This window comes from Sturnus vulgaris, chromosome 30 (genome assembly GCF_052056855.1).
Source record: "Sturnus vulgaris isolate bStuVul1 chromosome 30, bStuVul1.hap1, whole genome shotgun sequence".
Classification (NCBI taxonomy): domain Eukaryota; kingdom Metazoa; phylum Chordata; class Aves; order Passeriformes; family Sturnidae; genus Sturnus; species Sturnus vulgaris.
Genome location: NC_142272.1, coordinates 1,674,656 through 1,690,353, shown reverse-complemented (window position 1 = coordinate 1,690,353; position 15,698 = coordinate 1,674,656). Strand labels below are relative to the sequence as shown.

General features: G+C 67.0%; 2 protein-coding genes across 4 annotated transcripts; one reads left to right on the top strand and one right to left on the bottom strand.

Annotated features, from left to right (window-relative positions):
* Positions 1–1,121: 1,121 nt before the first annotated feature.
* On the top strand, positions 1,122–7,834 carry CACNB3 (calcium voltage-gated channel auxiliary subunit beta 3). Of its 2 annotated transcripts, XM_088180791.1 has the most exons (14): positions 1,122–1,178; positions 1,331–1,423; positions 4,162–4,284; positions 4,367–4,489; positions 4,566–4,681; positions 4,748–4,812; positions 4,904–4,923; positions 5,152–5,232; positions 5,427–5,485; positions 5,570–5,679; positions 5,766–5,917; positions 5,992–6,087; positions 6,170–6,319; positions 6,696–7,834. In XM_088180791.1, exons 1-14 carry the CDS (start codon positions 1,137–1,139, stop codon positions 6,978–6,980), a joined length of 1,515 nt encoding a protein of 504 aa, XP_088036917.1. In that variant the 5' UTR covers positions 1,122–1,136; the 3' UTR covers positions 6,981–7,834. The 2 variants fall into 2 exon arrangements, with proteins under 2 accessions (XP_088036917.1, XP_014747341.1); XM_014891855.2 differs by lacking the exons at positions 1,122–1,178; positions 1,331–1,423 and adding an exon at positions 3,003–3,079.
* Positions 7,835–8,006: 172 nt separating this feature from the next.
* Positions 8,007–15,180, bottom strand: DDX23 (DEAD-box helicase 23). 2 transcript variants are annotated; one of them, XM_014891854.2, is made up of 17 exons: positions 15,070–15,180; positions 14,229–14,431; positions 14,025–14,123; positions 13,817–13,913; positions 13,622–13,687; positions 12,924–13,062; positions 12,711–12,844; positions 12,527–12,639; positions 12,291–12,434; positions 11,608–11,833; positions 11,363–11,508; positions 10,831–11,008; positions 10,508–10,750; positions 9,777–9,928; positions 9,551–9,659; positions 9,264–9,438; positions 8,007–8,581 (listed from the first exon to the last, which is right to left on the bottom strand). In XM_014891854.2, exons 2-17 carry the CDS (start codon positions 14,429–14,431, stop codon positions 8,358–8,360), a joined length of 2,448 nt encoding a protein of 815 aa, XP_014747340.1. In that variant the 5' UTR covers positions 15,070–15,180; the 3' UTR covers positions 8,007–8,357. The 2 variants fall into 2 exon arrangements, with proteins under 2 accessions (XP_014747340.1, XP_088036896.1); XM_088180770.1 differs by having other exon boundaries at positions 12,711–12,841.
* Between the last annotated feature and the right edge of the window lie 518 nt (positions 15,181–15,698).

The following is a 15,698-nucleotide window of genomic DNA, read 5'->3' as shown; positions in this document are numbered from 1 at the left end:
CACACCTTTACACATGTACAACCCTTACACACACCGCCCCCACCTCCATACACACAGTCCTTGCACGCACCCCGTTATACACCCCTGACACAACCACAGCCCCGCTCACGCACCCTCACCCTTACACACTCCTTACACGCTCCTTACACACTCACAGCTCCCCTTGTATGCACACACATACACTCCCTCCACCTTGCAGATGCCCTCACATTTCCAGGTAACCTCATGCCCAGCTTGGCACAGGGCACCCCCTCATTACCCCCCCGTATCCCACGAGTGAGCGGGGAACCGGCCCTGCCCTCCCCCCGTGGCAGAACCTTCCCGTGCCCTCCCTTCCCTCCCCCGCAGCGGCGGCGCCGGGCCGCGCACCCCCTCCCCCCCGCCCCGGCGCCGGGCCCCGGGGAGCGCTGATTAATCATTAATTAGGAGCCGCCGGCGGGGCCGTGTCCCTGCGGCCCCACGCGGAAGTCCCGCCGCGCGGGGGATGGGGGGGCCCACGCTGGGGCTCCGTGGGGCTCCCAGTGCAGCCCCGGCCCGTGGTCCCCTTCTACCCCTCCGGTCCGGTGATGCTGCAGCACCGGAACCGGCCGCCACCGTGGGCACGGCGGGGACACGGGGCGTGGGGTGGGGGGGCTGCGTCCCCCCACGGCCCCATATGCCCCACGCGCGGGTCTTTTGGGGCGTAACCCCGTGTGGGGGGATGATGCCTCGGCGTGGGGGTGGCAAAAAATACTGTGGAATGGGCACGGTGACTACGAGAGCCGTCCCGGTAGGATGCGGGTGGAGGGGCTCGGGCTCTCGCATCCCTGCACACGCGTGGGCAGGGCCGCGGCGGCCCCGGGGGGCTCCTCTTCCCCGGTACCGCGCGGCTGCTCACCGCAGCACTGCGGGTTGTGGGCAGGGTCCGTTCCCGGTGCCTCCCGGTGGCTGCCCAGCTGCGGGGGCGCGGACCGGCCGCCACGGGGATGGGCGCGGGGGCGGGCAGGCGGGGGCGGGGACGGCCGGGACGCCCCGGCGGCCCCGTGTGATGCGGAGCGCGGCAGCGGCGGCGGCGCGGCCCTTCCCCGCGGAGCGCCGCGGTCCGGTGTGGGGCTGCCCCGCCGGGATCCCCGGGGCTCCGGTGGGTGCCGCCGGGGATGTCCGCCCCAGCGCAGCCTGACGCTTCCGGCTCCTTCCAGGTGAGCGGACCGGAGCCCTCCCCGCCGTCGCGAGCCCCGTGCGGCCCGGTTCGGTTCTGTCCGCAGAGCCGGGGGCCGCCGGTGGCAGCGCCGCGGGCGCCGCGCCGCTCCGCCCGGGGCTGCCCGGTGCTCACCGCCTGCTCTCGCCGCAGAGCCCCCGGAGGCTTCCGAAGCGCAAGAGCCGCTTCAAGCGCTCGGACGGCAGCACCTCGTCCGACACCACCTCCAGCATCCTCCGCAGGCAGGTGAGCGGGCCGGCACCGGCACCTACACCGGCACCGACACCGGCACCGGCGCTGGGGCGGGGCAGCCCCGCCAGCTCCGGGCTCGCGGCTGCTGTGGCTCCGCATTAAAGCACGGATCTGGGGTGGGGAGCGGCCGAGCATCTCCCACCCCAACCTCCGCACTGGAGGGAGCTACGGGGCCGCCTCCGCCCCGCCGCTCCCCCGGGACCAGGGCTGGGCGCCGGCACCGGGCGCCGGTGGCATCGCAACAGCCGCTCCCCGCGGCTAAAAATAGCGAGTGCTGCGTCAGGGCCGGGCCGGCGGCGGGCACCGGCACTGCGGCGCGGGGGGCGGCCCCGGGAAACTGAGGCAGCGGAAGGGGAACGGGCCGGAGGGGACTGTATAAGGGGCCGCAGGGCTCCCCTCCTGCTCCCTCAACCGGCACTGGGCCAGGTCTTCGTGCTGCCAGGGAGAGGCACAGACCTCCCCGCCGCCCCCCAGCCGGTGCTTCAGTTTCCTCCGGCCGCGAGCTGCGCCCCCTCCCCGGCCGCCGGCGGATGAGCGGGTACCGGGGAGGCCCCGCGGAGGGCGGGGGGTTCCTGTAGGGGCGGCCTCAGGAGGCACAAGCGGCTCGAGCATCCCGTTTCCCTCGTGGGGCAGCGCCTTCTGTTCCGGTACTCCCCGGTACCCCCAGGGACCCCGCGACCCGGCCCAGCACCCGGCGCTGCCCCTTCAGCACCTCGGAGAGGGCCTGGCTGGGCCCCGCCATGTGCCCGGTACCGGGGCCGGTGCTCAATGCCTGGTGCCCGGTGCAGGTGACCGCGGCCGGTCCCGCCGCTGTCCGAAGCCCCCACCCCGCCGAGCGCTGCCTCGATGTCCCTGGGCCGGCCATGAGCTGTCCCGGGCCGGTCCCGGTCCCGCCGGGGCCTGTCCCGCTGCGCGGTAACGGGGCGGGCCGGCCCGGTCCCCCGGGGATCGTCGCTGCCCCCCTCCTCGGGGGCGGGGGGGGGGGCGCGGCGGGGGGGCGGGAGCGGCTCCGGCCCCGCCGCAGGGCTCGCCCTGCAGACGGGGCTGCTGCCGGCTCGGGGCAGGACCGGAGCCGCTGCACCGGAGCATGGAGGTACCCACCGGGACCCCCCCGCCGCCGCCCCGGAACCCCGAGCTGCGCGCTGCGGGAGTCTGCACAGCCCCTCCGCCGCTGCCCCGGGACTCCCCTCTCACCCAGAGCTCTCTTAGCAAACTATCCCCCTCCCCCCGAGCCACCGGGAGCTGCGCCGGTGACCCGTCCGGTGCAGCGCACCGGGACCGCTCGGGACTCCCGGCTGCCAGCGCCGCTCCCTCCGCGGTCCCCACCGGAAAGGGGTCGGAGTCCCTCGCCAGCACCAGGAAGGGGGAACGGCGACCCCCAACACACACCCACCCACCCACCCCCCCCTCGGGCTGAGCGGCGGGGGCGGCTCCGTGCGCCCCGGGGGGGCGGTGGGAGTCGGGGGCGGGGAGGGGCGGGGAGGGGCGGTGGCGGCGGAGCGGGCAGGACCAGCCGGAGCCCGAGCCGCAGCCGGAACCGGAGCCGGTGCCGGTGGAGCGGGGCGGGGGGGGGGGGGCGCGGGCGGCTCGGCTCGGCTCGCCCCGTCTATGTCGTTTTCTGACTCCAGCGCTACCTTCCTGCTCAACGAGGTACCGGCTCCGGTACCGGCCGCGTTATCGGGGGGGCCGTGCGGTTTGGGGGGGAGCTGCGCCCCTCGGGGTGGTGATGGCGCACGAGGGGGCTGTACCTCGGGGGGGGGTGGCCGTGCCCGGTGCGGGGTTCATGCCCGGTGCGGGGGGGTGCTGTGCCGCCTCCCGGCCCTTTGTTCCTCGCCGCCGCCACCGCTCTCGTCCCCCCCGCCTCGGCAGGTACCGCCGGGACCGGGACCAGGCGGGAAGAGAATCCCGATCCCCACGGCCGGGGCCCCGCGGGGGCCGATGCTCCAGGCCGGGGGGGCTGCACGGGGGGTCGTGAATGAGGGGGCGCTGGAGACGCTGTTCTAGGGGGCCTCACTGAGGATGATGGGGGTGTCGTACTGGGGGGACGCACTGGAATGTTGCGGAGCCATCCTGGGGATGCTGGGGAGTGGGGGATGCTCGGGGTGCGGTGACGATGCTGGGGGGGCCGTGCTGGGGAGGCCATGTTGGGGGGGGCTGTGCTGGGAACCATATTGCCCGCGGGGGGGCTGGAGGGGGTGTCCGGGCTCCCCCGGTGTGAACGGGGTGCGATGTGCAGGTTAGCGGGGGGGCGGCGCTGGGCAGCGGCGCTGAGCTCAGCTCGGCAGGGCCCGGGGGGCCTCGGGGGGAGATGGGGGGGGGCTCAGCCACATCCAGGGACCTATAAATATTTCACCGCAGCTTCTGCGCCTGTTCCAGGCGCAGCGGGCGGTGGGTAAATACCGGCGCGGCGGGGAGGGGGGAGCCAGGGGTGCTGGGCTGAGCACCCCAAGGTGGGAGGCGGCAGGAGCAAGATCCACATCCCAGGGTGACAGGCGTCATCTCCCCATCCCTGGGGCTGCGGGGGTCTCCCCCATAACCCCTCCAGCACGTTGAGCTGCACTCCAGGGCAGCTGTGCTGGGTGATGCCACCTGGCTTGATGGCACCGTGGACCCCTGAGAGCTGGAAGGGGGGCAGTAGGGTCCCCTCTCGAGGCTGGCACTGCCTCAGCACGAGGTCCCGCTTTGTGGGGGTTCCCCTCACAGCCCCCCGGCACTCCGCCCCGTTCCCCCAGGGCTCGGCGGACTCCTACACCAGCCGCCCATCCCTGGACTCCGACGTGTCCCTGGAAGAGGACCGTGAGGGCGCCCGGCGCGAGGTGGAGAGCCAGGCTCAGCAGCAGCTCGAGAGGGCCAAGGTATGGATGGGGAGACACCCAAGGCACGGCCCGGGCTTGCTTCCAGGGCCCGGGGGTGCTGATCACCCCCCAAATCCCCTAGCACAAGCCGGTCGCCTTTGCTGTGCGCACCAATGTCAGCTACTGCGGGGCGCTGGATGAGGAGTGCCCAGTGCAGGGAGCCGCCATCAACTTTGAAGCCAAAGATTTCCTGCACATCAAGGAGGTCAGTTGGGGTGCTGGGGGGTCTGTTCAGGGCCAGGGACCTCCCCTGGTCTCACCTCTGCCCTGTCCTCACCCAGAAATACAGCAATGACTGGTGGATCGGGCGCCTAGTGAAGGAGGGGGGGGACATCGCCTTCATCCCCAGCCCCCAGCGCCTGGAAGCCATGAGGCTCAAGCAGGAGCAGAAAGCTAGGTAGGGATGGGACCCCCTGGCCCCACCCTGGGACCCCCAACACTCGCTCACCCCCTTCTTCCCCAGGAGAGCTGGCAATGCCTCAGGCCTCGGCGACAGCGGGAGCCGGCGATCGCCTCCCCCCTCCTTAGGTAAGGGTAGATCTTGGCCCAGGGGGATCGTGGGCATCCTGAGGGGGTCCCCACTTTACTGTCACCAACCTCTGTCTCTTCTCTCCCCAAGCCAAGCAGAAGCAGAAGCAGGTGAGTCCCAGGTGCAGGGCTGTGCCCTGGGCATGGGGAGGTGAGGAGGGGGCTGCAGGCAGGGCCAATAGTGGCTGTTTTTGGGGTGGGCTGGGAGCAGAGACCCCTGTTCCCTGCTTATGGGGCTGGGAGGGCTCCAGGATGCTGTGACTCTCTGGAACGGGCTCCTTGACACCTTTATGGCTGTGGGACCACAGGGCACTGACACCCCCCCGTGTACCCCTGCAGACGCAGCACATCCCACCCTACGATGTGGTCCCCTCCATGCGGCCCGTGGTGCTGGTGGGGCCCTCACTGAAAGGATACGAGGTATGGGGGGGATACAGGGTGGCTTCGTTGTGCCCTCAGGGTGGTGGCCTGTGCCCCTTGTCCCTTCCCTGCCCATGGTGTGCTGGCAGCGGGCAGATGGCGGGGCCGAGGGCGGCTGGCAGGGTGCTGAGTGGCTGCCACCTCCCTGCTGGTGCCATCTGCCGTGGCTCACTGGGCTGGCGGCCCCACGGCAGGTCACCGACATGATGCAGAAAGCCCTGTTCGACTTCCTCAAGCACAGATTCGACGGCAGGTGAGACCATGACCCCACCCAGAACCCTCCTCCTTCCACAGCCTGCGGGTCCCCGTGTGCCCACTGTGTCCCTGTGCTCCCCAGGATCTCCATCACCCACATCACAGCTGACCTGTCCCTGGCCAAGCGCTCCATCCTCAACAACCTGGGCAAGCAGGCGATCCTGGAGCGCTCCACCACCCGATCGAGCATTGGTGAGGGGCCAGGCTCACCCCGGGGGTGCAGGGACCCAGTCCCAGGGCCAGCCCAGCCTGACACAGCCCCCTCCGTGTCCCCCCAGCCGAGGTGCAGAGTGAGATCGAACGCATCTTCGAGCTGGCCAAGTCCCTGCAGCTGGTGGTGCTGGACGCTGACACCATCAACCACCCGGCCCAGCTGGCCAAGACCTCCCTGGCACCCATCATCGTCTATGTCAAGGTGTCCTCCCCCAAGGTGAGGGGTGACCACGGTTCTTGGGGGTCCTGGCTGCCCCCCGTGGTGCTGTCACTCCCCTGTCCCCTCCGCAGGTCCTGCAGCGGCTCATCAAGTCCAGGGGCAAGTCCCAGGTGAAGCACCTCAATGTGCAGATGATGGCAGCTGACAAGCTGGTGCAGTGTCCCCCGGTGAGCCAGCCAGACTCTCCACCCTGGGGATGCCTGGGGGGACCCCGGAGCCCTCCCTGACCCCTCTCACCTGCTCCCCCAGGAGCTCTTTGATGTGATCCTGGATGAGAACCAGCTGGAGGATGCCTGTGAGCACCTGGCTGAGTACCTGGAGGTTTACTGGCGTGCCACGCACCACCCACCACATGCCCCCCACGCTGTCCCCTCGCCCACCGGACTGCCAGGCCTGCAGGTAACCCCATGGGCCCTCCCTGCTCCCCACTGGGGGAGGGCATGGGGGGAACACACAGTCCCCCACTGCTCCCATGGGGACTCAGCCCAGGGGTGCTGGGGTTGGGGAACCCCCCACAGTTGTCCCCAGAGCCCCCTCCCTGCTCCCCCCGGGCAGCTGGTACAGGGGTCCATGACCAGGGTGGGGGGTGCACAGATCAGAACTGGGGACACACAGCCCCATTCCGTGCTCCTTATGGCGACCAGCACTGGGTGGCCAGGCTGCTCCCCAGCCCCCTCCCTGCTCCCCACGGGGACCCAGCACAGGGTGCCAGGGCCCGGGGAGGGGCACACGCAGCCCCCACCGCGCCGCCCCCGCAGCCCCTCCCTGCCCGCAGAGCCAGCAGCTGCTGGGGGAGCGGGGCGAGCACTCGCCGCTGGAGCACGACAGCCTGATGCCATCGGATGAAGCGGGGGACACCTCGCCCCAGCATTGGGGGGCCACATCCCAGCGCAGCTCGCGGCACCTGGAGGAGGAGGAGGAGTACGGAGACCCCTACCCCGACCTGTACCAGCCCCACCGGCACCACGGCAGCGGTCCCGGCACGCCGGAGCGCCCGAGCGAGCGCAACCACGACAGGAACTGGCAGCGCAGCCGGCCCTGGGCCAAGGACAGCTATTAGGGGTGGGGTGGGTGGGGTGGGGGGGGCACGGCTGGGAACCGGCCCCCCCCAAACCCCGGGCGGTCCTCGCCTCGCCCCAGCCCCGCGCTGGGGGTGCTCAGACAATCGAACTCCGCACCGGCAGCTTCCTCTCGCCCGGCCCCCCGGGCACGTCTTCAGCCATAAGCACAGCGGGGGCGGGGGGGCCCGGCGGCCAGGATGCCCTGGGACTCCCCGCCAAAGTTTTGGGGAACCTGGGGACAGACACATGCCTTCGCCCTGCCTCAGTGTCCCCCCAGCCCGGGCTCTGCATCACAGGTCGGCTCATTCTCGGCAGGGCAGCTGCCATGGACAGTGGGTGCCCCCCCTCAAAAAGGGGAGGTAAGGAGGGGGGGCAGTTGTAGCAGCATCCCCCACCCCACACAGAGGAAGAAAGGGAAGGTGCCTGCTCACCCCCGGGACCTGGCCTGACCCCTCCCCACCCCTGCATGGGACCCCTGGGAGGAGTGGGTCACACCACTCACTTCGCTCTGCACCGATTCCCCCGCCCCGGTCACCGCAGCCACACCGCTCCTGCCCCTCGGCATGGGGGGGACAGAGTGGGGGGCCTGCACGGGGTGTGGGGGCTGCTCCATGCTTGCACCCACTGCCCTGTCCCTGATGTCCCCACGCTGTCACCGCACGTCACCACAGTCCTGTAAATACGGCACCCACTGCCCTCGGCCGGGGGTCCTGGCGTGGGCTGAGCCCCCCCCGCGGCCATTATTGGTGGGGAGGGGGGGGAATGGGCTGGGGGCCACAGATTTGTTATAATTTCTTTTGTAGAAAGCACTGATTTCCCTGTAACTGGTTTCAGAAACACACGAGTACTCAGAGGTGCTGGTGTCCGTTGTCTGTGGAGGGGACATGGGGGGAACCTGGTCTGGGGGGGTGGAGGGACAGTGATGGTGGGTGCTGAGCACCTCAAAGTGCTCCTTTTGGGCACTGCTGGCTTCTGTCCCCACGGGAGGTGGCACCCAGGCAAGGGAGAGGACGAGGAGGCAACGCTGGTAACACCGCTGCCGGTTTATTCCCTGCAGCCTGGAGCTTCAGCTACAAAAAAAAAAAACAAAAACCCAAAGGATGAGGTGCAGACAGTTCCCAGAACAGCCCAAAAAACAGCCCCACCCTGGCAGCAGGGAGGGACCGGCCCCCAAACAGCCTCCAGCAACTCCTCCGCTCCATGGGGAAAGTGGGGAGGGGGACCAGGAGAACAGGGGGGATATTTTGGGATAATCCCAGCGCCAGTCTCTGCTTGTGGGCAGTCCTTGGGTTGCACAAAGAGCTGGGAAAAGAACAGCCAGAGCAGTCCTGGCAGCCTTGCTGGTCCTGTTGTGACAAAGAGGGGCCAGTGGGACCTCAGGCAAAGATGGTTTCCTCCCGCCGCTTCTTGGTGAGGATGGTGCCTGGCTTGTGCTGGGCATCGGGGTGGTTGGCCAGCTCGGGGGGGCATGAGGACACGGGGCTCTCCAAGATGGCCTGTTTGAGGTCGTAGAACACCGTGGAGTCCTCCTTGGTGAGGAAGGTGATGGCCACACCGCTCTTCCCTGCTCGGCCTGTCCGCCCAATGCGGTGGATGTAATCTGCGGGAGGAAAATGAAGGGCTCAGTGTGGGCAGTGCCTGGGCTGGGCACTCCCTGAAGGCCTCCCTGCACTCCCAGTACCAGGGCTGGGCACCCCACAGCCCCCTCGGTGTGGAAGCACTGGGGCTGGGCACACCACACACCGCCAGTACCAGAGCCAAGCATCCCCCACACCATCAGAACCTGGGCCAGACACCCCCTGCACACCCAGTATCAGGACCAGGCACTCCCTGCACTCCCAGTAACCAGAACAGACGCCCCCACAGCCCCCTGGGTGAGGCAGCATCAGAGCTGAGCACGCCCCCACCCCCAAGAATCAATGCCAGGAACCCTCTCCATCCCCTGACACAGGCAGCACCAGGGCTGGGCACCCCTCACATCTTCAGCCCTGGGGCTGGGCATCCCCTCGGTCCCAAGAACCAGGGCTGGGCACCTCTGCAAGCCCCTTGGTGAGGGTAGTACTAGGGCCAGGCACGCCCTGTACACACAGTACCAAGCCTGGGAAACCTCACAGCTTCTTCAGCGTGGCAGCACCAGGGCTGGGCAACCCCCCAAAGCCCCTCCAGGTGTGCAGGTAACACCAGGGCCAAGCATCCCCAGCGTGGGCAGCACATCTCCCACAGCCCCACCGGCACAGGCAGCACCAGGGCTGGGCACCCCCTCAGTGTCCCCCCAGCCTCACCCTCGATGTTCTTGGCCATGTCGTAGTTGACCACCATAGAGACGTCGTGGATGTCGATGCCACGTCCGGCCACGTCTGTGGCCACCAGGATGTCTTTGGCCCCGGCCTTGAGGTTGGAGAGGGCGAACTCTCGCTGCTCCTGGCCCTTCCCACCGTGCAGGGTGCAGGCATTGTACTGTGGGAACAGGGGAGGTCAACAGAGGACACATCAGGGAGCCCCAGGTGTTGGACCGTGGGGACAAGGGACACAGGGCTCAGGGTGACCCCCCCCCCCACTCCAGACTCACCCCCATCTTCTCCAGGGACTTGGCCAGCACATCGCAGCCCTTCTTCTGGTTGACGAAGATGATGATGGGTGGGTCGAAGCCCTGTTCCAGGATGGCCAAGAGCTTCTTCCTGTAGAAGAGAAAGAGGAGGAAGAGATAGCTGGGCAAAGAGATGCTGAAGAACCCTGCAGAGGGCCCACTTCACCCTCCAACCCCCAAGGCCATCCCCAAATCCTGTGCTCCCCACCTCTTCTCGGACTCGGACATGAGGAAAACTTTCTGTTCCACCCTCTCGTGGGGTTTGCCGGCGGAGCCGATGTAAACCACGGCCGGGCGCCGCAGGTAACTGCGGGCCAGGCGCTCCACTGCTGGTGGCATGGTGGCCGTGAACATGACAGTCTGCAAGGGAACAGGGCAGTGAGCTGGGAACGTCCCCCATGAAGGACATCCCTCCACGGAGCAGGAACATCCCACAGTGAGGTAGGAATGACTCTGATGGGGCAGGAATGTTCCCCCCCCCCATGGAGCAGGAACATCACCCATGGGGCAGGCACATCCCTCAGTGAAGCAGGAATGACCCCAGTGGGGCAGGAATGTCCTCCCATTGAGCAGAAACATCCCTCCATGAAATAGGAACGACCCTGGTGCAGCAGGAACTTTCCCCATGAAGCAGAAGCAACCCCCAATGAGGTAGGAATGACCCCAGAAGAGTAGGAATGCTCCCCCATGGAGCAGGAATATCTTCCTGTGTGGCAGGATTGTCCCTCATGGAGCAGAAATGCCCCCCATAGGGCAAAAATATCCCCTTGGGGGGCAGGAATGACCCCTCATGGGGCAGGAACATCCACTGTGGGGCAGGAACATTCCTCCACAGAGCAGAAATGTGACTCCCATTCCCTCAATCCTTTCCCCAAAAACCCAAATTGTCCCTCCCAGCCCCAAAGGAGCCTTCCTAGTCCCCGCCTTGCCCATACCCACCTGTCTGTACTTGTGCTTTCCAGACTCAAAGTTGGCCAACATCTTCTCGGGGTCCTCGGCCTCGTCGGTGTCGGGTTTCTGGTTGGTGACGGGCATGTGCTCCAGGATCTTCTGCACGTCGGGCTCGAAGCCCATGTCAATCATGCGATCGGCCTCGTCCAGCACCACGTAGGTGCAGCGGCTCAGCACCAGGTACCGGTTCTCCAGAACATCAATGAGCCGGCCCGGAGTGGCAATGACGATCTGGGGGGCCAGGGCGGGTTGGTGGGAGCAGCCCAGGGCTGAGCCACCCCCCTGGATCCTCTCCAAAGCCCCCCACTCACCTCGCAGCCCATGCGGAGCCGGAAGCCCTGGTCCTCGCGGGAGATGCCACCAATCACGGCCACGGTGCGGATGCCCAGGGGTTTCCCAAATTTGATGGTTTCCTCCTCAATCTGCTGTGCCAGCTCACGGGTGGGGGCCAGGATGATGGCGTAGGGCCCCTGGTCTGACTCCTCGATGCTGCAGCATGGCAGGATATGGCTGTGTCACCCACGATGCCACGTAGATGCCCTCCAGTGTCACCCCATCCCCTCTGCCATGTCACCGTGTAACCCTGCCTCAATCCCTCCGCAATGTCACCCTGTCACCCCATCCTATCACCTCCACAGTGCCACCCTGTCCCAACCTCTCTGCAGTATCATCCTGCCACTGCACTGTTACCCTGTAACTCTGCCTCAATCCCCTAAGTGCCACCCTGTCCCGACCCCTCTGCAGTGTCACCCTGTCACCTCCACAGTGCCACCCTGTCCTGACACCTCTGCAGTGTCACCCCACCACCCCACCCCGTGCCACGGGCAGTGTCCCGCCCCGCACCGGTCGATTTTGGGCAGGGTGGTGATCCACACGAGCAGTGGGATCAGGAACGCCGCTGTCTTGCCGCTGCCGGTCTCGGCCACGCCGATGATGTCCCGGTTCTGCAGCCCGATGGGGATGGCCTGGCGCTGGATCGGGGTCGGCTCCTGCCGGGGGGAGCAGGTTGGGAACAGAACTTCCCCCGTTCCCTCTCTCTGAATCCTTTTTCCTTTTCCCCCTCCCCAGCCGCCCCTCTCCGTGCCCACCTTGTATCCACACTTGTCAATGACCTCCAGGATGTGGGGGGGCAGGGAGGAGTCCTTCCAGGAGCGGATGGGATTCGGGATCTTGCCCCCCTTGGTGGTGATGCTGTAATCCTCGCGGAAGATGCGCCAGTCCCTGTCCGTCATCTCGTCCAGCTTCTTCTGGGACCAGTGCCGGTCATCCCAGCGCTGCTTGGCCTCCTTCTTCCGCAGCTTCCGAAGCCGAGCCCTGGCCGGAGGAAGGGGAGGGAGGGTGGAAAGGGACAGGGGAGAGAGATGGGGAAAGTGAGATGGGGAAAAGGGAGAGGAACAAGGAAAGCATGATGGGCAGAAAGCGATAGGAAAAGGGAATGGGAGAAAGTGGGATGGGGTAAACGGGATAGGGAAAGGAAAATGAAAAGGGAATGGGAGAAATGAGACAGGAAAAGGGGATGGGAGAAATGGGAACGAGGACAGAGAGATGAGAAAGAAGAATGAGGGTAGAGCGAGGAAAGGGATGACAAAAGGGAATAAGGAGGGTGAGGAAGGGGAAAGAAAGAGGGGATAAGGCTCACCCTGTGCCTCTAAAACCTTTCTGTCAATTTCCTGCAGGACCTGCTGCAGCCCAGCTCCACATCCCAGCCAAGCTAAGCCAGCCAGGACCCCATACACCCTTCAGCACCCTCCCAACTTCCCCAAAGCCTCACTCCTCCTGCTCCTTCTCCTCCAGCGTCCGCCTCTTCTCCATCAGGTCCCCGTAGAACCGCGACTGCTCCCGTTTCTGTTGCTTCAGGTCGATGCCGGCAATGAAGCCGCGGCCCAGCAGCTGCACCTGGTGCCTCTCCTTGTACCTGGAGCAGAGTGGGAGCGTCAGGAGCAGGGCTGGGGGCTGCCTTGCACCCTGCAGGGACACCCCTAGCCCTAAGGGCAGCCCAGCACTCACAGGGGGTTGTAGTCGATGGACGTGTCCTCTGATGCATCCCACTCAAACACAAACTTGCGGTCGTTGAGGTGCCGCGTGCGCCGGCGCTTCTTCACCCCCCCCAGGTACCGCTCCTGCAGGACCCCAGGCTCAGTGGGACCCCCCATCATCCCCTCGGCCCCCCCAGCCCAGCTCCCAGCCCCACCTTGATGGCGTGGAGCTCTTTGCTCTTGTCCTTCTCCTCCCGGATCTTCTGCCTGCCCTCCTCGTCCTCGGTGCCGTTGGTCTCCCGCTCCATGCGCTCCCGGCGCTCCCGACGCTCACGCTCCTGGGGGTCTTCTGGGGAGCAGGGGAAGGGGCTCAGAGCCAGCACCAGCCCCGAGGGCTGGGTGGGGGGGCTCCAGGGATAAGCCCTTACCCAGCATCTTCCTGCCCATCTCCTGGAATTGTTTCCTCTTCTTCCTCTCCTCCTCCAGCAGCCGCTGCCGCTCCTCCACCTCCTGCTGCCGCCGCCGCAGGGCCTCGGCCTCCCGCTCCGCCTTGGACAGGAACTTGGGCTGGAATGAGAGAGAGGCAGCGTCACACTGGGCCTGGCTGCCACCTCCGTGCTGCTGAGGGTCCCCTCAGCCTTCTCTGCTTCTTCCTGGGAACCCTCAGGCCTCCCCTCTCCCTCCCGGGTTCCTCCTCGCACTCCCAGGATCCCCCAGACCTCTCCACTCCCTCCCAGGGGTCTCTCTGCTCCCTCCGTGTGTCCCCCAGCCCTCCCTTCCCTCCTAGGGTCCCTCTGTGCCCATCACCAGACCCCTCAGCCTTCCCTGTTCCTTCCCATGGTCCTTCTGCTCCCTCCTGGGGGTCCACCAAGCCTCCCCTCTCCCTCCTGTGCCTCCACAGCCTCCCATGTGCCCTCCCTGGCCCACCTGTTCTGCACCCTTCGAAGTCCCCCAGCCCTCCCTGCTCCATCCCATGATCCCTCCCAGTGTTCCCTGGCACTCCCTGCTTCCTTCTGGGGTTCCTCTGCATTCCCAAGTCCCCAGCCCTCCCTATTCCCCCCCCGAGGTGTCCCTGCAAATATCCACACCCCCAGCAGAGGGAACAGGCTCCTGTTGCTGCTCCCACCTTGGCTTCTGCCTCCTCTTCTGCCTTCTTCTTCGCCAGCAGCTCCTCCAAGGACAGTGGCTGTGCCTGGAAGTGAGGCCAGAGATGTCAGCACCACTCCCAGGGATGTGAATCAATCCCCTGGAACCATTCGCCAGGGACCTGGATCTCCCTGGAGCACCATTCCCAGCCAAGCCCCATCCACCCCTTCCTCACTTTCTCCTTCTTCAGGGCGTTCTCCTCCTCTTCCTCTGCTTTCCGTGCCTCCCGATCCTTCCGAGACTTGGAGTCCTTCCCCCTGCCCGGGGACAAACTTGCAAGGAAAACAGCGCGAAATAAGACACCAGACAAAGCCCTAGGGGATCCCCAACTTCCAGGGGATTTAGAGGACGGTGAGAATCCCTAAAAAAGCGACAGGACCCACCTGGATCGCTTCCTGTCCTTGTCCCGCCGGTGCCCATCCTTGTCCCTGTCCCGCTCCTTCTTGCTGCGGTCACGGTCCCGCTCCTTGTGCCGCCGATCCCTGAGGAATGGGGGGATCACAGCATGGCCCCAGAGCTCTCACTCACCCTCTGTGAGGCTGTCAAAGCTCTTCCCAAAAACCCAGGGAGCCCTGGACCCGCCTCACCTCTCCGTGGACTTGGAGCGGGACCGAGAGCGCGAGCGGCTCCGTCTCCGGTCGCGGGATCGGTGTCGCTTCCGGTCCTTGGCCGGGGAGCTCTTGCGGTCCCGGTCCCGCTCCCTCTCCCGGTCAGGGGAGCGGGAACGTTTCCTCTCCTCCTTCACCGGGGATGCATCCCGATCCTTCTTGTCCGCCAGTTCTCCGGCCATCTGTGGGGAGGGGTCAGAGCGGGGGGGGTCGGGGGGTGCAGAGGGAGCGCGCAGGGCTGGGAGGGAATTTGGGCTAAATGGGGGCCCCAGGGAGGGCACTGAGCAGCAGTGGAGACCCAGGAGGGAGAGAGAAGGGTTGTGAGACCCAGAGGAGCCACAGAGGGACCCCAAGAAGGCCAAAAACCCCTCGCGAGGGAATGGGGACATGTTGAAGGAGGGGAGGGAACAGGCAGACGCCAAAAACAAGCAGGGAGAGCTGGGGAACCCGGGGAGAGTGCAAAGGGACCCTGAGGAAGGAGTGGGGAGGCCTGGGGGATCCCCGAGAGGGCACAGAGGAACCCCAGGAAAGAGCGGGAAGGGCTGGGGGGCCCCGAGCAGAGAACGCAGAGGGAAGGAGGGACCCCGAGAGAGCACAGGGAGGCTGGAGGGGGTGGGCGCGGGAAGGCCTGGGGGACCCCGAAAGGGCTCCGGGAGGCGCGGGGGAAGCGGCGCAACGGCGCTCCAGGCCCTGCCGCGGTGCCCACTACCGGGGCACTGCCCGGTGCGGCGGCACCAGGGCTCTCCAGGCCCTGGGCCCCGAACAGGTCCCCCGGGTGTTCCTGTAATGCCCCCGCTCACTCCCACCGCTCTCCGCTCACCGCCGCGGCTCCCGGTTCAGCGCCGCCGCGCCGCCGCCATATCTGCCGGGCCCGCAGGGCATGCCGGGACACTACGGGACTACGGCTCCCGGCAGCCCTCGCGTCAATGGACTACAGTTCCCGGCATCCCCCGCGCGTTCCCAGCGCCCCTGCGCGGTCGCAGTACCGCCGCGCCTCGTGATCCTTCCGCTGCGCGGCCGCTCCCCCCGCCCTATTGCAAAGAGTCCCTCGGGACGGTGTCCCCGCCTCCCTGAGCCCCCCACATCCCGCAGGGACCTCCTGCGCACCCAGGTGAGGCCGCCGGGGCCGTATCCCCGCCGCCCAGAGAATCCCAAATCCTGGAGGGACCCTCTCGAGTCAGTGTCCCCCAGGTCCCTGCACACTCCGAATCCAACGGGGACCGCCCCAGGTCAGGGTCCCCACAGCCCTGTGCACCCCAGAATCGCAGAGACCCCCAGATCAGTGTCCGGCCAGGAGCCCCAGACCCCCATTCACAAGATAGGGGGGTCCCAGGCAGAGTCAGGGGGCAGCAGAAGAGGTGGGGGGACCCTTCTGGCACCCTGCCAAAGACACCCCATCACCCCAGGGATTTTGCCTTCTGCACCAGCACCCAGGGGTGACAGCACAGG